We start from the raw sequence: 26,943 nt of genomic DNA on the forward strand, positions 1-26,943 counted from the left end.
TACATTTGTTTTCATAAGTTTATATAGAATATCATCTATGTGCAAAACACAATATGTTGTGAGTTATGAGAAAAAAATGAGACCGAAGTCCATGCTTAAGGATAATAAGGTTTAGGAATAGTTGGAAATTGCCCAAAATAGAGAATTTTGGTAAGCTATAACTATGCAAATTATGCTTAATTTTAGAGACTTTGGATTTAAGGGTATTCTTATTCAACCTCCAGGGGGAAGTTGCAAAAAGTTATAAATTACTGGAGTGTGGTCATTAAGTGATAATGGGTTTAAACACCAGAAAATAGATTTTGTTGTAGAATTTACTGAAGAATTTCACCTGCCCGCATGCCACATAGTTAGCTGTGAAATGATGCTCTGAGACCAAATGAGAAGAAGTACCTCATTTTTCTGAAATAACAGTAAGTAATAATAATAAAATAAAATAAACAATTCTACTAGCTTAATATACATTAAATCAAGATGAGTGTTATGGTCTACACAGTGAGTGTGAGGAAATAGAAGCTCAGAGGTATTTTGTTTGTACCCCGTGTCACACCAGGAGTGCTGACCAAGTGAAGATGGGAGTCCTGGGCTCTCATACTCTGATACAGAAGGTCACGGGGACATTGATCACTTGCCTAAGCTTGTTAGATATATTTTAAGTAAGTTATTAGTTGAAAAAAAAAAAGTTATTAGTTGAGCTAGCCAAGGTGGTTTTCATATGCATAGATAATTAGAGTACAAAAGAGTAAAAAATTATACATTTGCAATGTGCATAAAATCAAATTGAAATTTTTATTGGTCTTGACATCTATCTATCATCTATCATCTGTCTATGTTTGACTGCTTAGTATTACAATTCTATAGTGAATTTGCATGTTTCAGAGATTTGATTGTACTGACTTACATCTAGTAACTACTTGTATAAAATCACCTCTTTTTTTTATCAATTCAATGATGGATTTTATTTGCTCTCCAAATACTAATTTAATTTTGCTGTGATTAAAGGAAGTCACTTGAGAAGGATTTTTAAAGTTATAGAGAGTTTAATGTAAAGTTTTGAAATGGCATCTACAGTCTTTTTTTTAATTATTATTATTATTATTTTTGGCATCTACAGTCTTATTGACCATGGGTGAATTCAAGGAAAATATGAGGAATATCATGGTGCCAGTGGTCCACAAAAGTTTTCTGTTTTATCAGCTGTATTATACCCACCATAGCTTCTCAGTTTAGTCTGGTTTTGAAAGAATATCTACTCATTGATAATATTCAGTTTTCTAGAATGCACTAGGCTCTGTGTTAAACCCTAGAGGTTTTAAGATGAATATGAAGTAACTCCTGCTCTAAAAGAATTCAGAATATCTAAGGCTTTGTGTTATTGCAAATATTTAAAATTAATGATAGGTTTCCTCTAGTATTTTCATTGGGGAAAAAAATTGATTGGCGGTATTTTTAAAGGTTCTTTTTTCTTTAGAGATCAGTTTTTGTCACCAGCAGCATAGAAAGTAATATTTGACTTTAGCATAGGTATATATGAATAATTTAAATCCTCTTTATGGATTGCTCGGTCTAGATATAGATCATACTACTGTAATTGAACAGAGCTATTATTAGAGATGGTTCATCTTAACTTGTAATTTCAAAGTGAATTGATTCAAAGGGAAAGGAGAAAGAAAGCTTGTGTTACTTATTCAGTGTTTCTTGCACTCTTCACACTATAATTCATTTTTTTGTCATAAAAAACTAAGATTTCACTCTTGAAGTTATTGTAGTTGCAATTTAGTACATACTCACAAAATTGAATTTTTAACACTGATAGTTATTCAAAAGCAGATGTCATCTTTAAATAAGGAAACCTAATAGCTCCAGCATATTTTAACATACTAGGACCTGTGTTTGTTAGTGCTTCACAGTTTTCAAAACATTTTCAATTACATTTCTCATTGGTTCTTGGAACTCTTCTATTATCTGGCCAGCATTTATTGAATATCTAATACATTATTTAAAAAAATCTTACCACTTGGATTGGAATGCCTGGGTGGCTCAGTGGTTGAGTGTCTGCCTTTGGCTCAGGGCATGATCCTGGCGCCCCTGGATTGAGTCCTATATTGGGCTTCCCACACGGCTCTTGCTTCTCCCTTTGCCTATGTTTCTGCCTCTCTCTGTGTCTCTCACAAATAAGTAAATAAAATCTTAAAAAAAAAAAAAAAAAACTATCACTTTGACACTTGAATGTAAGCTAGACTTTCTCAAGCATGGTGGCCTTGATAGGAGCAGAGACATTACTCTTTGAAAGTAAGTGATCATCACATACATGGGCAGATCTCAGGTGGTATGGCTTCTCATTTGGATGAGTTGATATAAATCATGGAGCAGTGACAAACATAGGAAGAAGACTTGGATTCTAGCCTTAGGTCTGACAAAAAAAAAAAATGTAGGGCAAGATTATACCAGTTTTCTCACCCATCAGTAAGCAATTATAGAGCTGTAATTTTCAGACTTGTAGAACATCACGATACTTTGTCAAATAAAATCTTATGTGGAATCCCAGGATACTACATTCACGAGAACTGTGGATAAAGCCAATGACTTTTCTTTGCCCCTATAAAACTCCTTAGCATTGAGGAGGATGGCATGAGGAACATGCCATCTTATCAATTCTAGCTTCCTTTTTAAATTTAAAATTTAGTTTTCCCATCCATGAGCATGGGATGTTTTTTTCAGTCTTTGTGTCATCTTCAATTTTTTTCATCAGTGTTTTGTAGTTTTCAGAATACAGGTCTTTTCCCTTTTTGGTTAGGTTTTAATATTGCCCCATATGTTAACTAAGTGGAACCTTAAAAACTTTAAAAAATAAATAAAATTCAGGGCTTTTTTTTAAGATTTATTAAGCGTTACAATGCTAGTTACTAGCGAACCATTTCTACAAGAGATTTCTTGCTGTAGGTTCCAAAAATGGGCATACGTTTGTGTCTCTCCCTTCCCATAGGTTCTTCTGACATTGGGGTTGACATTCCTTCCAACAAGAAGTGGTTTCTATTTTCCTTTCCCTTGAATTCATATTTTTTTTAAAGATTTTATTTATTTATTCATGAGAGACACAGAGAGAGAAAGAGGCAGAGACACAGGCAGAGGGAGAAGCAGGCTCCCTGCAGGGAGCCTGATGCGGGACTTGATCCCAGGACCCCAGGATCACACCCTGGGCCGAAGGCAGGCACTAAACTGCTGAGCCACCTGGGGGTCCCTGAATTTGGATTTAATAATGGGCTTATTAACAGTAGTATTTTGACTTATGTTTATGAGTGATATTAACCCATTTTTTGTTTTGTTTTGTTTTGTTTTCTTGTGATGTTTTCCATTGGCTTTGGTAGCAGGATACATAGAATGAATTTCCTTCTCCATTTTCTGAAAGTTTGTGAAGAATTGGTATAATGTGATCTTTAAATCATCGGTAGCATTCCCCCAGGGAAGGCATGTGTGCGTGAGTTCTGTCTCGATTGGGAGATTTTTAATTACAACTTGATTTTAATCATTTGCTTAAGTTTATTAAGGTTTTATTTCTTTTAAAGGTCATTTTTGGTAATGTGTGTCTTTCTAGGAATTTGTTCAGTTCATTTATGTTGACTAGATTTTTGGCATAAATTCATAATATCCTTTATAGTATTTTAACTCATTTTTAAAAAAATATTTTTATTTATTTATTTATTCATGAGAGACACAAAGAGAGAGAGAAGCAGAGACACAGGCAGAGAGAGAAGCAGGCTCCAAGCCTGATGTGGGACTCAATCCCAGGACTCCAGGATCACGCCCTGGGCAAAAGGCAGACGTTAAACCACTGAAGCACCCAGGGATCCCCCCTTTTTTTTATTTTTTTTTTCCTGAAGTTTTATGTATTTAAGTATCTCTACATCCAACAGGGGGATCAAACTCACAACCCTGAGATCAAGAGTCACATGTTCTTCAGATCGAGCTATCCTGGAGCCCCATTTTAACTCATTTTTTATAAACTCATCTTTTTACCTTCATTCTTGTTTTTGTAATTTGGGCTTTAACTGTTTTTTTTCTTAATTTTTTAAAGGATTTTATTTATTTATTTATGAGAGACACAGAGGGAGAGACAGAGACACAGGCAGAGGGAGAAGCAGGCTCCATGCAGGGAGCCCAATGTGGGACTCGATCCCAGGACTCCAGGATTATCACCTGAGCAGAAGGCAGACACTCAAGCACCCAGGCACCCTTTTGTTTTCTTAATTGAAACTGTACTTAAAAATACTACTAATACGGCAATTCCAACTGAGACGGACTCAGAAAGCCGAGGGAGCTCACTGAGATATCATCAAGTGATAAAAAAAAGAGAATATCTAACAGAACATTTTTGAAGGCAAAGGGGATAAAAGCAAAATGATTTCTTGATTATATTATGAGCCAAAACTATTAATAAGCTGGTTATCAAACATAAGTAGCATGCCTCTCTAATAATTTGAGTTTAAATGATTTGACTACAAAGAACATAACAATCCGTTGCATAAGATTTTGGTTATTTAAAATTTACTAAATTTTTACTTGAAATTGCCCTCTAAGTATTTGGTGATAACTACTTTCTACATGGCAAAAATGTTGATAATAATGATCATGCTAAGTTGTGATTAAACAAATTTCATCGTCACTGTCCCAAATAGAGATTAGATAGACAAAAAAAAAAAAAGTCATTATTTCCTCAACCTAATTTTCTGGATGATATACATAAATGAAAAAATCCATTTTACTCTTATAAATCATATTGTCTTCTAAAATGTTCGGTGCTTTAGTACAGTAGTTCTTGAACAGATATGTTACTACTTCCCCAATTGGCATTTAAATATATAAGGTCACATTTTTAAACCTTCCTCATTTTATGAAAAAAATCTACAAATACACTATAGAAGAGATAATACTATGATGAAATCTATAACCCATCACTCATTTTTTGACAATATAAAGTGTTTTTGTTATTATAGTTTTTCCCCAATCCTTAACTGGACATTTATATTATAATTGCCACATAGATGACAAGTGACATTTAATTATAAGTAATTCTACAAGTGCTCCAGGGCACAGAAAACTCTCACACAACAAATATTTGTCTCAGCCAAGATATCAAAAGCACCTTTTGGAGAAACATTTTTAATAATATGATGTTACAACAGTGATTATATTTTTGAGACATTATACATGTGGCATATTACTCATTGGGAAAATGTTAAAATCTATATATATTACAGGAGAATAAATAACTTAAAACTATCAAAAAGGAATTTCTTATAGGAGGAATTGTGCTAAATTATTTTTAACACCATGTTCATACACTATAATGGTAAATCTGTATTGAGGGTCCTGGGATTGAGCCCTGCATCTGGTTCCCCACTCAGCAGGGAATCTGCTTGTCCTCTGCCCCTTCCCTGCTTTTATACTCTCCCTCTCTCTTTCAAAAAAACAAACAAAATGTAAAAACAAACAAAAAAAAAACAAAAGGCACAAAATTCTCCTCTTTGTATGGCCTCAGGACTTATACTTTATATACCATGTAAAATGGAAAGTGGAGACTGATTTTTATGTTGTCAGAGGTTGAATAGGCTAAGTAATTCACATGAATTCACTAATCTGTAATGTTAATTTGTTGTTTGTTTTTTTTCAATAGCTAAATACATTTCTGTTACTTTCCAATACACAATATACAATAGATTAATACAGAATATACAATAGATCTTAAGAGCATGAACTTGGAACTAGAACCCCATCTTATTACTTCCAACTTGTGATTTTTAGAAGAGTCATATCTTCCTTCTGTTCCTCAGAGTTACACATGTAATAATGGGATAAGAATAGTATCTATAACAGAGTTACTGTGAACCCTACAAAGTTAACCCACGTAACATGTTTTAGAATATAAATATACTATAAGCATTATAAAATATTAGGCATAATTTTGTTTGTCTTAGATTTTGTTATTTTTTATAATTGCTAATCCTTTCTTAGGAAAGCAAACTAAATTTAATCAAATTGTTGACTTTTATCTGCAAATTATGCTTTAGGCATAATTAAGACCAAAAATAGATACAGAGCTAGATAACCTCCAAGAAGTGCACACTTGGTAATAAGAGCAATGTAATTTACCAAAGGTGATGTAACACTTTGTAAAATACCACCTCTTATTTCATACAGAAAACCTATGAATTAGGAACTATCAATACTGTGTGTTTCACAGAAAGAAACTGACATGAAGGTAGATTAAATAATTCATGAAAACAGCCAACATTTTCTACCAAATAAGATAATTCCCTGTGGCTCATATTAATTTTTAAATCACAGGTACTTTCTGCATCCTTCTCCATTGTCACCAATGCACCTTCAATAAGTACACCCCATATTCCAGAATATACCATTCATCCTCCATTTGTGTTATCAGTGTGTGTACTGGTACACGATGATGGATTTCACTGTGTCCTATATGAATCTGTGAACATTTATTATGATACTGTTTATAAGGCCCATTGTTTTCTAATAAGTTTTAGCACAGCAGGATAGTGTAGGCTCAGCCGAATCAATCATGTGTTGAGGCTTTATAAGTTTCTTTAAAAGAATCCAGATAGAGGTCTAAAATAATACTAATATTATGAATCTTCAGCAGCACTGCAGATGAAGAATTTGACACATCAACCAATCAACAGAGAAGATATGGTGGCATGTACATGGTATTTGGATTTCCATAGTCTTGGGTTTGAATTTTAACTTCTCATTCCCCTAACTGTGTGACTCTGGGCAAGGTCCTTCAAAAACTTGTGGCAGTTTATTCATCTGTAAAATTTCGTAGGTAAAAATTATAATAGATAGGTAAAATGTACATTTTTATGCTTTACTAACTTAATTTTTTGAGTCTTCTTCAACAAATGACTGGGAGGCAGGTAACATACCAAGGGCTAGGGCTAAAACTTGTGATTTTGGCAGACACTTTTTCAAAACAACCTTTTTTTTTTTCTTTTTTTTTTTTTTAATGTACTGTAGAAGAAAATCTTGCTTATTCTTTCTTAACACCAGCAAATAATTTCAGGGTGTATCCTAGCTTTCCATGATCTATCTGTTCTACTTCCTTAAGTCTGTTTTTAAAATTTTTGTTTATAAAAAACCCTCTCCCCTTAATTTTCCTTGTAATTTATCATCCTTTTCAGGAAGAATCATTTTAAGAGAACTTTTTAAATATGTAGAATATCCTACCAAATAAAGTTTTAATTATGTGGACACGCTTGGAAAACATGTTTTGTGCAGTGAAGAGTACCCCTATGGGTGCAGATGGGTTCTGTGAACTAACTCTGGTATGATAGCTACATGTTTGGTAAAATACTAGCCAAATGGTTGACCTTAACTTTGGTGGTGAGTGAATTTCAGGGATGAACACTGGTATGGTGCACTGCTGGTGCTTGGACAGCAAAACTTTGATACCACACTTACCCATTCTTTTATCATTTATATTTGGCACAATGTCTCACAGCTTCCCATAAAAGAAGCATCATTTGGATCCTTTATAATGGCTGTTTAAAAAAAAAATGTCTAAGGGATGCCTGAGTGGCTCAGTTGGTTAAACCTCTGACTCTTGAGTTTGCCTGAGATCATGATCTTATGGTCCTGGCATCAAGCCCTGCATTGGGCTCAGCACTCAGCAGGGAGTCTGCTTGTCCCCCTCTCCCTTTGTACCCCTTACCCACCATTCTCTCTCCTTCTCTGAAATAATCTTTTTTAAAAAATAAAAAAAATAATACTATTTATTATAAGAGCAATAATTGACTAGATTTTGTCATTGTCTTTACTCTTTTCTATGTTTTCAACAGGTAACCCATTATTAAGCAGCAAAGTCAACATATTGATTAATGTCCTAGATGTCAATGAATTTCCTCCAGAAATATCTGTGCCATATGAGACAGCGGTGTGTGAAAATGCCAAACCAGGACAGGTATCTTATCAATATTGTTGGCTAATAGCATATCAAGACCTACTGCACGCACTCACCCCCACACATATCGATATCAACATCAATATTGATAAATAGATGGATTTTTCCCCCTGGATCATATGTTTACATAAAAAAAAAAATCCCACAAGAGATAGTAAACTCGTAAGGGTGCACTTACGGTGTAGAGGTAACATCACAAGGGATAAAGTGGAGATGGCCTAGTGAACATTCTTTGTATAACTGAAAAGTTTAGGATTGCAGATCTGCTATGTTTTCCAATCTTTTACTATGGAATTTTTAAGGAATCTGTGACTAGTGACCTGAAAGCGAACAACTTTAAAGTGAATTCTTCTAAAGTGTTTTGGTTTGCTCAAATGCCTTATGAAGGTGTACAGAAAAGCTCAGTAGCCCATTAAAAATGTAAGGTTTCTTTCTCTTGTGGCCTTGAGTGGAACATCTGGGTTATTCCAAATCTCCGAATTACATTTTCCTTATAAAGTTAATGCTGCTCTGGTTCTAGTAGAAGATGTCATGACGGGGGACCACGTGGTTATGAAAGTTACTGTCAAAATCCTAGATTTAATGTGAGTGTGTTGGGTAGCCAGTTTGGTTTTTTTTTTCTGGACTATTATAGTTGAATGAATAAAATAATATAATGTTATAATATGATATGATGATATGATATGATGAATGAATCAAACATGAGCAAAGGACGAGAGTATTGTCATGAAATAAGAATATGATTAATCCAGTACTGTGCAACTCGGTTCCAAAGGAAAAATATATTAGTATGCTTGGTTCGCTTTATATTTTAATCACTTCAAAATAGGATTACTATTCATTTAAATTTAAATTTAAATTCATTTAAATAACTATTCATTTAAATTTGAAGTTTTAATTCTTACTTAAAAATATTAATATTTGAAAGTTATTTACATTGTAAAAAGCTATTTTTGATCTTCAGTATTTGTTTTAATTTGAATGTTTTATACTGCTTTGTAGTAAATCTGTCCCATAATCCTAGTCCTGTGATGTCCACTAGCTATGTAACTATTAAATTAAAATTCAATAAAATTAACAGTTTTCTTATTCATACCAGCCACATTTTAATTGCTCAATGGCTGTATGTAATTTTAATTGCTCAATGGCTGTATGTAATAAGTAGCTTCCATTTTTTGACCACGTAGATATAGAATATTTCCAGTACAGAAACCTCTAGTGGACTGTGCTACTCAAATCTTCACTGATAATTTGGGGAAAACACTAATTTTATTGCAGCATGACTTATTTAGTTGGATTTCTCAATGGATAAATTTGCATCCTTAATTTTAAATAGACAAATCAATGCATTAAAACAAAGTTTTAGCCCTTTATCACCTTAAATATATTGACTATTTACATGGGATAAGGCCAGTGTCTACTTTAATGCCTGGAAGAGTAGATGCTACATAAATATTTAAATAAGTAATAAACCAATTTCGTTGAGAAGTTACAAGAAGTTTTCTGAAATTCCACAACTTAGCAATTTCTCACTTTCCAGATTCCCCCAAGACCCAATCTTCTGTTTTTTTAGATAGTTGGTGATACTAATTATCTTATGTCAATCAGACTATTGTAATGCACAAAATAAAAGTTCTTTGGAAATAGAACTACATTTTACGCTTCTGTACTGTCTAGTAAATTGAAGAGTTTAAAAAGTTGGGAATAGTTGAAATGACCTGAGATAACTTGGCTTTCTTATATTTCTTCAAAGCGTTAAGCAACCTGTGGGATACTTGAAGGCTTTTCTTCTAATAAATACCTTTTGGGTTTTCTACTGGGCCACATTTATGTACAAAGCACAGCCCTAAAATGTTACTTGAGTTTTCAGGGAATATGATATGTGAGCATTTTCTGCTTTTGACTCCAGCCATTTTGCCCATTGTCTAGGATCTATGCATAGGAACTGTCTATCTCTTCCAGCCTATTCTTGAATATGTATGCATGCATATATACGTATTTTTACATGTATGTATTACCTATCAAGAGACAAAAAAGAAAAGATGATACTATCTAAACCAACAACCATATATATAGTGAATTACTGAAGTATGAGATTTTTTTTTCCCCTTAGGGCAATGACTCCCAAGTGTCAATTCCAAATAAGTGCCAATTTATACCAAAACTTTCTTCTCTGTCTGCTATTTGAAAGGACATTGCTTCATTCTAAAGATATGTTCTTGATATTCTTTGATGTTAAATTAATTTAGTAAATGATTGCGCTTACGGATAGTAGTAAAAAGCAAAACAAAACAAAATACCTGACAAATCAATCCCCTAATAATTTACAGAAAATTTATGGATAAGATATAGTGATCTGACTGAGCATATTGGTTTATGTGAAGGAAAGTTGAAGTTTTCTAGAATTGTGACTGATTCACACTGAACCAGGGAACTGAAATTCTCATTAGAAAGCCAATTTGTCAAATTAGAAATTACTAATATGGCACCAGGCACCCAAAGTCACAGTATTTATGCTTATGCGTGAGTGCGTATGTGTGTATGCATGTGTACATAAACACAACTATGGGGAGGTAGATCATAGTAATAAGATTGAGTTTTAACCAAGGAATGAGGAATGGAAACAAAAAGTAGTAAATAAATCACATATTTAAAAAAATAAATCACATGTTTCATGGTGTCAGTATTAGAACACATGATGTATGCTTTTGCCCGCGGTGCCCAAGATACAGTACCTGAAATGTGAGATCTTCCTCTGGCAAATTCAAATGTAGTCTAAGAGAGTGATCACCTAAGGAAGTACTCTGCTCTCACTCTTTGCTATACACATTTCCTGAAATTCTTTCTGATGCAAAGCCATTGGATATGTTAATAAATACAACCTCAGAGCTAGTATAATTTGCTTATCTATGTAGTGAATTATCAATTTCACAGTTTGGCTCTCAGAAGTTATTTTTAATCTCCAAATTCTTAAGGGCATTTTCTTGAAGTATCAGAATTTTAACTACCAAATACACAACCTATGGAAGCAATTTGGAAAATATTTTGAAGCAGGGTTGTTGGTGCTTAATTCTTAAAAAAAATATGTTATGAAAATACAGTTAGTATTCTTGCTTATTGGAGGAAATCCAATATAAGAACAAAATCAGATATACATCTTTTGTATTTCTCTTTCTCATCATTTTATTTATTTATGAAAATAAAACTCTCACAAACATAAATATACTAAAATTTTGCTATTGCAAGGGCTTTTTAAATAATCAGAGATTTTTCTTTCCAGTAAGCATTTTCATATTTAGGTTAGAAAGCATTTATTGTATTTAGTTTAAAATGCAAGCAAGTGCATTTTAATTTTATTTTGCTTATTAGTGAAAATTTTCAATGCTGTTTTTTAGTTATGCAGATATTGATTTGGAATTGGCCCATACCTTATAATTGTTATATGCCACTATGAACTGTAAATGTTTGGATATTTGATTATAAAAATTATTTGTAAATAATTGGCCCACTGATTTGAATCCTAAAAATGTCATTTCTATCTCCTTGCATGCATCATTGACTAAACCTATTAGCCTGGTATAGGTAAAGTTCCCTTTGAAACTCATGACTGACTTCAAGTTTCATCTCAACTTTGTTTCAGATAATTCAGATAGTCAGCGCTGCAGACCGAGATCTTTCACCTGCTGGGCAGCAATTCTCCTTTAGATTATCACCGGAAGCTGCCATCAAACCAAATTTTACAGTCCGTGACTTCAGAAGTAAGTTTAACCACATGGAAAACTTACCTCTTATCATGTAACTTTGTAAAAGGACACAAAGGTAGCAATCAGGGTTATTTCTGAAAGCATCCAAGTTCATAAAATATGGAAATCCATATAGGAGAAATACAAAATTCTATAGCTAGCAGTAAATCAAATATTTGACCTATATAGGTTGTATCTAATGAGGCAATTTGCTTCCATTTATAATGTGGACAGTGTCTTAATGAGTCAAGCAAAAATAGCCTATCTGGGAAATTGAATACTTTTCTATGTTTTAAATATATCATTTGTGCCACATGCTCATTACTTCCACACACAAATAGGTGACTTCTTGGTAACTGGTTCATTTGAGTAACACAGGACAGTAGGCTAAGAATACAGGCTTTGTAATTAGAGGTTTTCCTTCCCACTCCATTATCTTAAGTGGCAGATTCTCAGTGTATTAAGCCATAATTAATAATTTTAAACTCATAGTTGAAATTAATCAATCTCAGAGTATTTATATTAAATAAAATAATGCATGCAAATCCTTTAACACAATACCAAGGGGATTTTAGTTATCACTTCCCCCATCAGATCTGCGCTTACATATCTACCACCAATACTGCTACCATCACCACCACTGCCAGCACTACTAATACCTTCACGCCTGCTACTGTTACACTCATTACAAAAATACAAAGGACACTGGATTGAAAATATTAAAGCTAAGTACTGGTCAGTTCTTACACTATTAGTTCTGTGACTGTGGATATTTTAATCCCTTCTAAATTTCCATAGTTATGAAATTGGGATTAAAGACACCTGAGTTCCTAAGATTGGAGAGTAAAAAGTTCATTTCTTACCAAATGCTGTGTTTGCACAGAACAAATAAACCAACTGTGATGAGATGATGATGATGACGATCATGATGATGGACAGAAGTCAAAGGGCGTCTGAGAAAATTTACTTTTCTGCAAATATTTAGAGGAAAGACATCAGACATTTGTCTCAGAAGGAAATTCAGTAGGATTTGCTTCACCTAATACTGTGGTGTGAGGAATGGCTGTAAATGCAACAGGGCCCCAGACATGAAGAGCCTTATAAGTAGAGAGACTACATATTTTGTTATGAAAATTAAAACAATTTGGAGAACAGAAATGGACACCATCAGTCATCTTAATTAGAACAGTTCACATAAAATAAAGCTGTCCGAGACAAACCAGACCATATGGTCACCCTAACTACAGGCCATTTAAAAGGATTATAACTTAAATCCAATGACTTCAGAAGCCTTTGAAAGGTTTATGATAAACACAGTACGTTCAATTTGCATTGGGACATCAGTTTGGATGCAGTGTGGAAAAGATAATGGAAGGGTATAGGATTACTTCTGATGCTATTGCAGGAGTGGGTGAGAGATTCTAAGATTTGGATAATGGCTGATGGAGATACGTGGAGAGAAGTAGAATTCACAGGACTTGATGCTAGATTCCCTAGATTCCGTATGTAAATACATTGGATAAGAAGACTAATCAGACTTCCAGATCCGTAGCTTGGGCAACAAGATAGATGGTCACATCATTCAGGAACATTGACTATTTTCCTCATTGTATCTTTGCTGGAGAATCTATATTTGATTAGTCATGATAATATGAGTCAGATCATTTTGCCTCATAGCATATTTTTTTTTCACAGTTTGAACACCGTTTGCTATTCATATGTCATTTACTATATTCCCTGTTTTATCTTAAGTTATATTTTAAGGGTAAGTGTAAGTTTCTAAAAACTGAATGGAAACATTGCTTTCACCTCACATATTTACTTAAAAAAAAATCCCCCCTGGGGGTAGAACATTTAAGTTCTACTCAGCAAATTCCAGTTCTGTACCACAGTGGTATCAACTGTAGTCACCATGTTATACATTAGCTCTTCAGGCCTTTTTCATCTGATAATTAAGAGCTGGTATCTTTTTACCAATCTTTCCTCATTTTCCCCATTCTCACATTTCTACTGTCTGTTGTTAGGGGTTCTTTTTTTTTTAATTTTTTAGATTCCACATATAAATGTTACCATGTGCAACATTTCTCTTTCTCTCTCTGGCTTATATCACTCAGTATAATGCCCTCCGGGTTAAGTCATGTTGTCACAGATGACAATATTTCCTTCTTTCTTACAGCCGAATAATACTCCATTGTGTGCATATATATTTATGGTTTATATGATATAAACTACCTTTATTCTTCAGTAGAAACCATTTTAAGAATGGACATGAGGTTTAATATCTTTTTTCCCCACCATGAACAACACAAAGAATTTTACATGGTCATATATCAATAGTAATAATAGAGTGAAAATAGAATAGTCCCCCCTTTTCTTTTGGGGGATGTGTTTCAAGACACCTACTGGATGTCTGAAACCAAACTACAGGTAGTACTGAACCCTGTATATATAAATGTCTTTTACTCTACACACATACCTATGATAAAGTTTAATTTACACATTAGACACAGTAGATAATTTACAGCAATGATAATAGAATCATTATAACATTCTGCTCTAATAAAAGTTATGCAAATATGATCTCTCTCTTCCTTAATCCATCTTGTACTGTGCATGCCCTTCTTCTTGTGATGATGTAAGACGATAAAATGCTTACATGATGAGATGAAATGAACTTTGGACCACACATCAGAAAGTGGATCATCTGCTTCCAGGCCACTGTTGACTTGGGGCAGCTGAAATCAGAGAGAGTAAAACCATGGATGGGGGGGAGGGGCCTGCTGTAAGCATAAACAAAAGGGTAGGGCGCCTTTTGATATAATGCATTCAGGAACGTTGAATCCATGGCTCCTCGAGTGCAAATATATCAGCTTCTCCAGCCCCTATTTTTATTAATAATTTTCACCCAGGTTTCGAACTTCAATCCTGACTGTTCCTTTTCCTCAGACACAAGTATTCAATCAGTTACTGAAGATTTCAATGTTAATTCAACTAGTATCCATTTCTTTATTCCCTCTGTCATCATAAGTACCCGACATTACTAAGTCTCACTGGGAATATTATAATAGACATTTGGCATCTTGATTTTTTTTATTTTCTCAATTTAAAAATATCCTCTATATAATAGCAAAGTCACTTCCCCATGGAAAACAGTATCCTCAAGTAGAGTTTCTTCAACTTAGTGTTTCTACTGAAATGAGTCTAGAGAAACTGCCTAATTTTTAGCTGTTGAATCTAGAATACACAAAGAGATGAATGGAATATTACTGAGATAGTAACATTTTCTGACATACCTCTATTTTCATGAGTAATATATATTTCTAAAATTAGTTTCCGTGATTCCAAAGTGGATATCTTGTAAGGCTATAAGAAAGGAAATATTAATACATTTCTTCAAATAGAAAAATATTTCTAGGAGTTACTTTAATAGACACAAAAAAAGAAATGGTGTTATGAATAAAACCAAATTCCCACTTCTTTGTGTAGGAAGTAAAGGAAGTAAAGAACAAATGCATTCAAAATAATACTTTTAATTGCAGCATTATTTGCATTTATATAAAATTTGAAATTTTTATTGCCTTGAATTATTCTCAGTAAATATTGCTCTTATTGATTTTGTCAGTATTAAAAAGAATTATTTTTGTACTTATATTAAAATGGTAATTATTATAATTTATTATGTTTAAAATTTTTAATGAATCTTGATGTTTGTAATACACTTTTCCATTTTTCTTATAACAATTGATATACAAAAGTGAAAGATATATATATATATATATACACATATATACATATATTTTTTACCATATTATGATACAGATCTGGGAAAAATAAAAAATTACTCAATTGATATTTGTCATATTTTAATGAATAGATTTTTACATGAGATCTTTTATAGATTCATGCTTTGTAATCTCTGCTCTTCTATCATGTAAGAAAACACCCACATATGTATTTTTTATCAGAGATTTTGATGTTAAAAAAATGGGTCACACAACATACTTCTAGTCTTACAGTTTTATATTCTTTGTGAATTGAAAATGTAACTCTCACACCAGACAAGATTAATGTTTCTTCTTTTCCTAAGGATTATTTGGATTACATTTGATTACCTTTGGCAGCTTTCAAAACAGTAAAAGAAAGAATTAAAATACGGATGCATTTTGCTTATGCAAGAAGAGCTTCCTACTGTTTAACCAATACCAACTTTAGGATTCGAAGCAAAGCTTTTAGTAACCCTCTTATCATAAATGTCATGTTTTGTAGACAACACAGCTGGAATTGAAACCCGAAGAAATGGATATAGCCGCAGGCAGCAGGAGTTGTATTTCCTCCCTGTTGTAATAGAAGACAGCAGCTACCCTGTGCAGAGCAGCACCAACACGATGACTATCCGCGTCTGTAGATGTGACTCTGATGGGACCATCCTGTCTTGTAATGTGGAAGCGATTTTTCTACCTGTGGGTCTCAGCACTGGGGCTCTGATTGCGATCCTACTGTGCATTGTTATACTCCTAGGTTGGTTTCAATATTAATCACATATTCTCTCTCTTACTCTCAATCTCTCTCTCTCTCCTCTGTGCCGCTCTCTTCACAATTTGCCACGTCAGTTTTTCTTCATTGAGAGTCACACCTGGCTAGAAGGAAGATTATCTACATTGAGTATTTTAATTTATGTATCATCAAATTAATGATAACTTATTAATCTTCTATTTAACACCTCACGTGTATATACCGTTAGGAATAAATAAATGACATCAAAACCACAAAGCTGTGTTCCAGCCCTTAGGGATCGTCAACTAAGAAAACAGTTTGCTGCACTCACCACTGTGTGAAATTTTCTATACTAAAGATCCCCATTTACAGCAGTGTTTCCTTAAAATGGTTTTTACATTCCAGTAATTATGGCTGCCTAATGGGATATTGTATAATTTTAAAAATATACTGGATGCATAGCAGCCCTCAAATGTCAGTTTGATAAAGGAAGAAACGAGAAAGAATAGGAGAGGAGTGAATGAAAGTGAAAGCACCCTCCAAGTTTGCTTTTTTTTTTTTTTCCTGTTTAAACTGTCAGCCAGAAGTAGTTCTTGACTCCATTTTTCTCACATCTCCTCATGTCCAAATCTACCCATTCCCATCAGAATATAGTGCACCGACCTATCTAAGCAGCACTGCAAAGGAAAAGGACTGAAGTAATGTATTCTGTAACATCTCTGTAAGAATTAATAAAAATCTGCTTTAGGGGTTTCCCTCTTCCATCACTTCTGTTTAGCTGGGCCCTCTTTGCTTATTAACTTTCTGGCAGTTTCACAACATGAGAGAGAGCTTTTCTGTCTTGGCAGGCATTTCTTTACATTCAAATTGCAACAGACGTACAATCGGGCACTGGGGATCCGTGTATGTATGCTTTGCAAATGTAGATACCCTACCTTTGTCTTTAAGACATAAAACAAAACAAACAAACAAACAAAAAACCCAGGATGTAAAGCGAGGAGTAACGCATTATATGACAGTTTATACAGAACATTCTCTAAGTCAGAAGCTCCTGTTAGTTTGAAGGTTGAAGTTCTAGTCCAGTTTGCATGGTAGAGATATTAATGCCACACAAGTACCTGTGGGTACAGGGGAAAAAAAAGTTTCCTTTATATCCTTATCATTGATAATAAGTCATCTCTGGCATCTGTTTGTGCTGATGATATGAACCTTACAAGGGAAGATTCAAAATAACATTCCCACACCTAAAGTTGACTGCCATCAGGTAGGTGAGTCACCTCAAATCAAGTCTTTCTTTCTTTCTTTCTTTCTTTCTTTCTTTCTTTCTTTCTTTCTTAAGATTTTATTTATTTACGCATGAGAGACAGAATGAGAGAGAGAGAAAGAGAGAGAGGCAGAAGCAGGCTCCATGCAGGGAGCCCGATGTGGGACTCGATCCCAGGACTCCAGGATCGCGCCCTGGGCCAAAGGCAGGGGTTAAACCTCTGAGCCACCCAGGGATCCCAAGTGTTTCTTTTAAACGCTTCTCTCTTGTCTAGGAGCCACCTGAGCCCCAGAGTGTTTATTTCCATATCAACCTGGCATGATTTGGTGGGTTCCCGGTGCTCACCTTTGGCCTCTTTGGCCCCTTTACAGTGTAGCAAGTAATCTTCTCAGGTCAGCAGCATCCTCCAAGTGCTTCCTGAGTATCCGCGGTGCTCTTTCAACTCTTCCAGCACATGGATTTCAAGTATACAGCAGGGAATGGGTGGTTAGCCCTGCCATGGGGTATACCCAAATATCCAACTATTCTTGGACTTCCTTAACCAATCTCAGACTCCTGCAGATCTTTCTACTTAGTCTTTTTTTTTTTTTTAAGTTTTCATTTATTTATTCATGAGAGACACAGAGAGAGAGAGAAAGGCAGAGACACAGGCAGAGGGGGAGAAGCAGGCTCCATGCAGGGAGCCTCATGTGGGATTCGATCCCGAGACTCCAGGATCACGCTCTGGGCCAAAGGCAGCCGCTAAACCGCTGAGCCACCCAGGGATCTCTTTTCCACTTATTCTTAACCGTTTTCATACCTTCCCCAGGATGAGGGGAAGCAAGAGCATCTTGTGGTGCCCTGGTATCTTTTGGGGAGCCCTCAGGCACAGCAACTAGTAATGCCTTTCTCAGCCAGAGCAACTCTAAAGCCATTGTGTATGCAGGGCATCTCTATGGGGCTTGCACTTTCTCACTCACTCCTCCCGAGGTGAGCTATAGGCTTTTTAGTTTTTGGATTTCCTTAACCTCCGGAGGAGTGCAGTGTGTTAACTGTCTCTCCAAGGCCTGTTGTACAGAAGCTCTCCCTGTATTTCTTTCCTCCCTTCCAGTTGGTCAAGCTTTAATTTTGGAGGAAGAGGAAATAAAGGAGCTTTTGCTATCATGCAATCTTCTCTGATTTCTAATCTTATGACAGGGATCTTCCAGATTCTGCTGGAGTAAATCAAACACACTTTGGCTTTCACCATATTACCATCTCTGTGGAGAAGAGAGGGTTTTATGATGAGCAAAGGTGAGCACTGACTTAATCATTTGGACCCAGGACCATTCACTTCTAGAGGAAATAAATGCTTTCTTTTTTTCTTTTTTAAGATTTTATTTATTTCTTTGAGATAGAGAAAGATTGAGAACACAAGCAAGGAGGAGGAGGAGAGCATGAGGGAGAGGGAGAGGCTGGCTCCTCACTGAGCAGGGGACAAACCTTTGTGATTTATAATGACCTGAGCCCAAGGCAGAGACTTGACTGACTGAGCCACCCATGAGCCCCATAAATGCTTTCAATTTAATGGATTGTTGTGCATCAACTAGGAACAGAAAGAGACTTAAATTCTGAGAGTATATAAATTATTCTAAAATATTATCATGCTTCATGAATGTAAATTGAACACTTCTCAATATGGCAAGACACAGAATTGAAATAATTAGGGGTCTTGGCTGACATACTTTATAAAACTAAGGCCCTTATATTCTATACTCTTTATTCCTTCCTTTCTGCTTTCCTTCCTTCTTTTCTTCCTTCTCTTTTTAAAATGTATTTAAAGTTATCGTCACATGAAGATTTGGGTTTCTTTTGTTAGAAATACAAGTAATGTTGCAACTGGGATATCTAGCTCTGAGTAATATGTAAGTGTTACTTATGGGCTATAATATGCAAGTTTTATTACACCAACCCTGTACAGCTCTCTGTATGCTTAGAACAAACATTCTTTCAAAAAATTCATAACGTACTTTTTAGATGATAGTAAAGTCTTTACATATAAGTTAAATGCAAGACTGTAGTTGCTTGACTTTGTGACGAATTTTCCTGAAATTTGTTAGCTCCAATTTCAAAATGAAGTTGAGATCGAGACAAACACCAAACAATGTAAACATCGATCTGATCCTTATTGCATAGTGTGTTTACTTTGAAAATAATGTGTCGGTCAGCCCTGATCAATTTTATGGAGGGATGACCTACATATTCTCAATTTTTTATATATTCTGCAATTTTTGTCTTGTTCTAGCCATAGTTGTGCTGTACGTAGCTCTGCGAAGACAGAAGAAGAAAGACACTCTAATGACCTCCAAAGAAGACATCAGAGACAACGTGATCCATTATGATGATGAAGGAGGTGGGGAGGAGGACACCCAGGCGTTCGACATTGGTGCTCTGAGAAATCCAAAAGTGATTGAAGATAACAAAATTCGCAGGGATATAAAACCAGACGCTCTCTGTTTACCTCGTCAGAGACCACCAGTGGAAGATAACACAGACATACGGGATTTCATTCATCAAAGGCTACAGGAGAATGATGTGGACCCCACCGCCCCCCCATATGATTCATTGGCAACATATGCGTATGAAGGAAATGGATCAGTAGCAGACTCCCTTAGCTCTATAGACTCTCTCACCACAGAGGCTGACCAGGACTACGACTATCTGACAGACTGGGGACCCCGCTTTAAAGTCTTGGCAGACATGTTTGGGGAAGAAGAGAGTTATAACCCTGATAAAGTCACTTAGGGCAGAAGCCAAGGATAAAACACAACCAAAAGGAGAAATTTAAAAGAAACACAAATAGAAATCTCTCTCTCTCACACACACACACATGCATACATGCACGTGCACACACAGACACACAGACACACACACCAGGCTTTGTAGGACACAATCATTTGATGATCTGGTTTCTAGCAAGTTGCTGTAGTTATCATATTGTCAGTTTTGTTTTACTCTGCCAACACAAGATAAATCCTATTACATGTACTTGCTTGGTTTTGTTTTGTTCTTTTGGATACACACTGAGACAAGCTCAGGCCTATTAAATACAATTTACTGACATGACAACATAGAACGGAGATAGCTATGTGGCATCACGGTGGAAGAGTGTTAGATTTTTCTTAATTCCACTAAAGTGCCTATTGAAACTCTTATCATTTAAAATGGTGTACAATACACTCTGCTGTGATGGCATTACAGGATTCAGAGACACAGAGGACAGAAAACAAAGACACTGTCTTTATGTCAAGGAGCAATAGCAACATGCTGACTTCTAATTCCTTTTGAGGAAGACAGAAGAATACTTTCTGAACTCCATCTTCTTATAACTCAAAGGGTTTTTTTGTTTTGTTTTGTTTTCTTTTCTTTTTTAAACTGTATGCCAAAACACATTTGTTTTTCCTACCCTTTCAGAAAGTGGAAATAAACGCGATAATATAAAATTCATTATGTAAGTCCTGAATTTTAAGAGCAATGTTTGACCTTAACCTTAGTTCCTATTAAAGGTGTTCAGCAAAATGTTACTTTTTTCCAAAAAAAAAATAAATAAATAAATTTCAAAAAAGGAAATGAAAAAAAAAATCCCTCTTTATAAAGAGAGGCCTCAGGGCTGAAACTCCACATTAAATAAATATTGGTTTTGTCTTAATACTGTGCTGGTGTGTGGAAAGTTGGTTTTAACAAATCACCAGATGATGGAAGTCTTCAGTCAGAGACAAAATTTTTAAGTTGTGTTTCTATGAAAATTTTTAAGGAAAAAAGTGCCATTAATTTAAACGTGAGAAGAGAAATTCATTACACAGCTTCTCAGAGTTTCTTGTAAACTAGTGAGTTTTTTGTGAGCAGAGAAAATAAAATACATATCAAATAACACAGGATGGATTTATAGCATGTCTAAAAATATTTATTATGTTACTAAGCAAATGAAAAATCAGGGATTTTAGAAAATTCAACCAGTGACTAATTCGTAAAATAAACAAAAATGCAAAATTAGGCAGTGGATTTATTTATTTAATGAACATGGATTTCAACTTTGTAACCATTATTATTTTATTAGATCTCACAGTTGCTTCTTTAAGCGATCACCTAAAAACAATTCCAATACAAATGACCCCGCGCAGCTCCTGTGCTCTGTAAAGAAGTGTTACTTTTTAATTTGATGCTGATTTCTGAGAAATGTTAGATTTTATAAGCATACCAGTAAACTACCCTCATACACTTTACTTTCAAGTGAGTTGTACACTATCTAGAAACGCACTTCACAAAACAGGGAACTATGAAGTGATAGTATATTTTCTTAATAATATAATTATACAAGTCACTACTCAACTATTGAGACTATCTATAGGAAAAAAATAAAAATTGCTTATAAGATCGATCCTGAAACTGCGGTCAATACCTAGCTGTATTTATGAAATATTTATGAATCTATTTGTATTTGCAAAGTTGTAAAGTAATTCACTCACGGGAAAAATGGGTAGAAATATGAATAATATAGGCAAATTATATTCAGTCCTATTCATTCTTAAGTATTCAAAAATATGTAAGCAAAAATTATGCGGTGGCAATTTGGCTGTTTGCACTTGCACTTCACGTCCTTGTTTTGGTGTCGTGTAGTTGCACACCTTTCTTGTTTTCCCTCATAGAAACAATTACTGAACTTCTTCCTCTCAGCACCCAGATTTTACTTGTGTCTCATCTCTGGGAACCGCACTAGAATATTCATGTAGTGTAACAATTTGCGGCATGATATGCCTTGGGAAATATTTATGTAATTTTTTAAAGCTGGCAATGTCATAACCATACTGGAAAAAAAAAATTAAGGCGACTTCTGGGTCTGTCCTAGCGACATGACTTGCTATGCAGTGATGCATGACCCCTTAAAGAAGGTTAATATGCAAGATCGCTTCCAGCTGACAACATGATTCTTGTCAGGAGCTACTGCATTTTGTATTTTGCTAGAGAATCTAACTGCCTCCGCACGCCGTCATATATAGGAAGCAATGATGGCACAAAGAAAACTTGGGACGGGCAGGTCATTTCAAACCACCTGCCTGAGATGTTAAGCAAAAAGGTGAAATGGGTGAGTCTGACTTTTAGCAAACTAAGAAGCTTTAATTCAGTACTTCTAGTTATTTTTGCTACACGCTGCAATAGTTTGCTAGGGCTGCCATGACAAAGCACCACAGGCTGGGTGGCTTAAACAACAGAATATTATTTCCTTGTGGTTCTAGAAACTAGAAGTCCAAGATCAAGGCATCAGAAGGATTGGTTTCTTCTAAAGGCCTCTCTCCTTGGCTTGTAATTTCTTTTTCTCCTTGGCTTGGCCATTTTCTGCGTCTTCACATAGTCTTCCCTCTGTGCTAATTCCTCTTCTTTTTAGGGTACCCAGTCATACTGAGCCCACTCACATGACCTTGGTTTACCTTAATTAACTCTTGAATGCCCTGTCTCTAAACAGTCATATTCTGAGGTACTGGTGATTAGGACTTCAAAATATCAGTTTTACGGGGATGCAATTCAGCCCCTAACAGTCACACAGATGTTAACAGAAAATTTAAATATATGTGATTTATAGGAAATAAGCAAAGAAATGTGAAAAGAAATAACTTTGAATGGAAACATTTCAGGTACAATAGGAAATCTGAGGAGTGATCTGGTGAAAAGGGATCTCTCAGTGATCATAAATTGGAATGATTATGGGTTATATTTTAGTCTAATCGATACTTGTAAATTGTTTCTAATTTTTTAATCTTTTAAATCTTTTAAAAATTTTTAATAAGCAGCCCCTGGCCTTCATTCAGGAAATAAATGGTATTAAAAAAGGCTTAGAATTTTCAGGGAGAATTTTGGCTAATAATACTAATCATACAAAATTTCTTAATTACATTACATATTTGCCTTTATGGAAATATATATGTACATATTCTATGTAACATATGTATGTAATATATATATATGAAATGCAACTTTTGTGCTTTAAAAAGTATTAAATCAACATACAAAGTGAAACTGTGATATACTAAAAATATTTTAAAATTGCTTTTCTGGCAAATTCTATCACTAACTGGAAATGTACTATTGGGCAAGCACCTTTGCCTCATATTCCATTCTTTTTGGTAAAAATAATTTGTTGCCCTTGGTGTTATCTCAGTTTCTTCTGTAATTTCTTGATGCTTACGTTCTAGTAACAGTTACAGAAAGTCTATTAAATCATTTGCATATTGATTATATAAAATTAAAAGAATTATAGAGATCTTTAAGATATAATTAACAAAAACCTTTGAACTATGGATTTGATTAATTATACATTGGCTCATCATGTACCACATCGGGAGAGCCAGGCAAACATTTCTTAAGTCATAATTGTCAAAATTCTTCAGCAAGACAATAGTAGAATGTGCACAGAAAGAGAGAGAAAGATCCTGAGCCAAAGAGGAAAAACAAGTGATGGGAAGAAAAGGTTAGAATTGTGTGTCCTTCCTGTCTTTAAGAGGAGACATTTTAGAAATCCTTAGAAAAGGTTTAGTGACTAATGTACTAAAATGAGAATTTTTAAAAGATTTATTTATTTATTCATGAGAGACACATAAAGAGAGGCAGGGACATAGGCAGAGGGAGAGGCAGGCTTCATGCAAGGAACCTGATGGGGACTGGACCCAGGAACCCCAGGGTCATGACCTGAGCCAAAGGCAGATGCTCAACCGCTGAGCCACCTGGGTGCCCTGTAAGATGGGAATTCTTAAATTCAGGTTTATTTGCAGCTATATTTAATCTGGGCCCCAAACTAAGAAAATTACTAAGATGTGAGTAGCAGCATCAGTCTCTATCCTAAGAAAAAAAGGACTGGGAAGGAGATAATTTTACAACCTTGTGGTTGAAAATTTCTCTTGCCTCCTCCCCTAATTCATAGTTTAAATAGCTACACAATTCTTATTTGGATTAAAAAAATATTTTGGGGGTATTTCCTATCATATTCTGGCATCCAACCCATCTGACAAAATAGAGGGATGAATGTATCACCCTTTCCTTTTATGTGATATATATTTTTTTCCTGATGATATTCAGAGTTCTTATCCTTTGTGTTATAGAATTCCACACTAATGTATCAAGATGAGTCTTTTCTCATTCTCATGATTAGATACCCAGGGTGTCCTTTCCATATGGAGTCTCATGTCCTTTAGTTCTGGAAGATTTTTTGTATTTACTATCTGATGGGTTCCTCCACGGTGTTTTCCTCTTCACTCTTTGTGGGATTTTTAAATTGTTTGTTAGACATCTTGGGTTTAAGAATTAATTGCATTATCTTTTAACTATCTCTTTCTATCTTATGTTGTATCCTGTTATCATGATTATCTTTTCATCTTTGTTTTTCAGGTTTGTTTGTTTGTTTTTGTTTTGTTTTGTTTGGTCTTCCAGTTCTATTGATAAACTTTCCAGGGATATTTTTTTTTCTGATTTCAGGAGCTTGATATGGTTATGTTGTTGTGTTCCGTCATCTCCTGTTGCTCTGCTCTTGTTTTTAGATCATTTGTTTCTTTACTCCCTCTGATAATGTTAACTCTAGCTGTCTTAAAATAAAATGTGTGACTTTTTTCCCCTTTGAAATGCACATATCAAATAGAATAGGGTAAATAGATGTATAGACATTCATTTTAGTTAATTCTATTCTGATTCATGTCTCATTCTAGGTCTCTGCCATATTTGATATGTCCAAGTCCTGACACATTCGAGGACTATAATGAGAAGACAAGTTCTCTACTGTGCCGCCACACTGGTTTTCTCATTTGCAATTTTATACCTGATTTCATTCATCACCATTCCATTAGCTTCCCAATAGTTTACCCAGAATCCTTGTCTGCTAATAGGCTATATGCCATCTCTCCTTTGTTGTGGAGATGCACACACACACAAACACACAAATAAATATATATGCATATATGTATAATTTAGAAATATTTTTCTATAGAGAAATGTTTGCATCTCTATAGAGAAATAATATATACATATTATTTATATGTTTATATATATTCCCTTATCATTAAGTCATGTAATAACTGACTCAGCATGAAAGGAATTTACCTATATAAATGTAATCCATCATAATGACCCAAAACTTTGAAAAAAAAGTTATTTTTTCTCATATATATTGTTACCAAGCAGGTAAATTTAGTTTATATATGTACACATGCATACATATACACACAAACATATATATGTAATTAGATGGTTGATAATTCCAATTTGCAGTAAATTTTGGACTGCCACCATTTTTTTTTAAGATTTATTTATTTATTTTAGAGAGAGAGCACAAATGGGAGGGATACACGGAGAGGTAGAGAGAATCTCAAATAGACTCCTTCCATGTAGCATAGAGCCAGATGTGGGACTGGATCCTGTGACCCTGAGCTCACGACCTGAGTTGAAACCAAGAGTCAGACACTTAACTGACTGTGTCACCCACATACTCCTTGAACTGTCACTTAATTCCTTTATTCAAGTCCCTTATGTTTCTTAGTAGATTTTCATAACAGTCAGAATCATTAAATTTCTCAAAAGAACTTAAACTGCAATAGGAGCTTAATTGTATTTTTTAATTGTGCTTTAAGATTAAAGAAACAACAAAGACAACAAAAGATTAAAGAAACAGAAAGCAAAGATGTCCAGACAACTTGTGCAAAACCAAGAAATAGTAATGTAATGGGTGGCAAAGCTCTTCAATTGTGAAGTTCAAGTAAATCTAATCTTGATTTCTATTCTGGGATTCTTCTCACTGTTTTTCCAACTCTTACACTGTTAACATGTCACATTTCATTGATGAGTGTAATTAACACAAACTCTTGGGTATTCTGGACCACATTACAACACATTATTGTACTTCCTTATTGTAAAGAAGAAAGAACCTAAACATTGTTGATTCTTATCAGTGTCTTACTCAAGAACAAGAGTTTTAAGACATAAGAGTATCCTACAATACAGTAAAAAAATTATACAATTGAAAATTTTGATCTATCTTACCAAGAAGCAATGTGTTTAAAACTATATCAGTGTGCACTTCTTAATAAAGATTCACATTAATTGCCTAAGTACGGTCTTAACTTTCCCAAACTTTTCAATCTAATTATGTCTTTTTTTCCCCTTCTTTTCACCCTTGTGTCACTTAGTCCTTATTATCACTTAAATTTCCAATGTCTTTCTTTTTTTTTAAGATTTTATTTTTATTTTATTCATGAGAGACACCGGCAGAGGGAGAACCAGGCTCCAGGCAGGGAGCCTGAAGTGGGACTCGAACCCAGGAACCTGGGATCACGCCCTGAGCCAAAGGCCAATGCTCAACCACTGAGCTACCCAGGCATCCCAAATTTCCAATTTCTAAATGCAATTTACTTACGCTTCTCACAATCCATCGTCCAGTGGTATTCGCCATATGGTATTCACCATGA

At 34.7% G+C, this 26,943-nt stretch overlaps 1 protein-coding gene across 3 annotated transcripts in view; it reads left to right on the forward strand.

The window, feature by feature from the left end:
- Positions 1 to 26,586, forward strand: part of CDH12 (cadherin 12) — a 966,147-nt gene extending 939,561 nt beyond the window's left edge. For all 3 annotated transcript variants that reach the window (XM_077896365.1, XM_077896364.1, XM_077896366.1), the window contains 4 exons: positions 7,860 to 7,981; positions 11,622 to 11,739; positions 15,991 to 16,242; positions 19,746 to 26,586. In XM_077896365.1, coding sequence (XP_077752491.1) covers positions 7,860 to 7,981; positions 11,622 to 11,739; positions 15,991 to 16,242; positions 19,746 to 20,245 — 992 coding nt within the window. In that variant the 3' untranslated portion in view covers positions 20,246 to 26,586. The remainder of the gene's footprint in view (positions 1 to 7,859; positions 7,982 to 11,621; positions 11,740 to 15,990; positions 16,243 to 19,745) is intronic.
- Positions 26,587 to 26,943: the final 357 nt, after the last annotated feature.

Source organism: Canis aureus, chromosome 4 (genome assembly GCF_053574225.1).
Source record: "Canis aureus isolate CA01 chromosome 4, VMU_Caureus_v.1.0, whole genome shotgun sequence".
Classification (NCBI taxonomy): domain Eukaryota; kingdom Metazoa; phylum Chordata; class Mammalia; order Carnivora; family Canidae; genus Canis; species Canis aureus.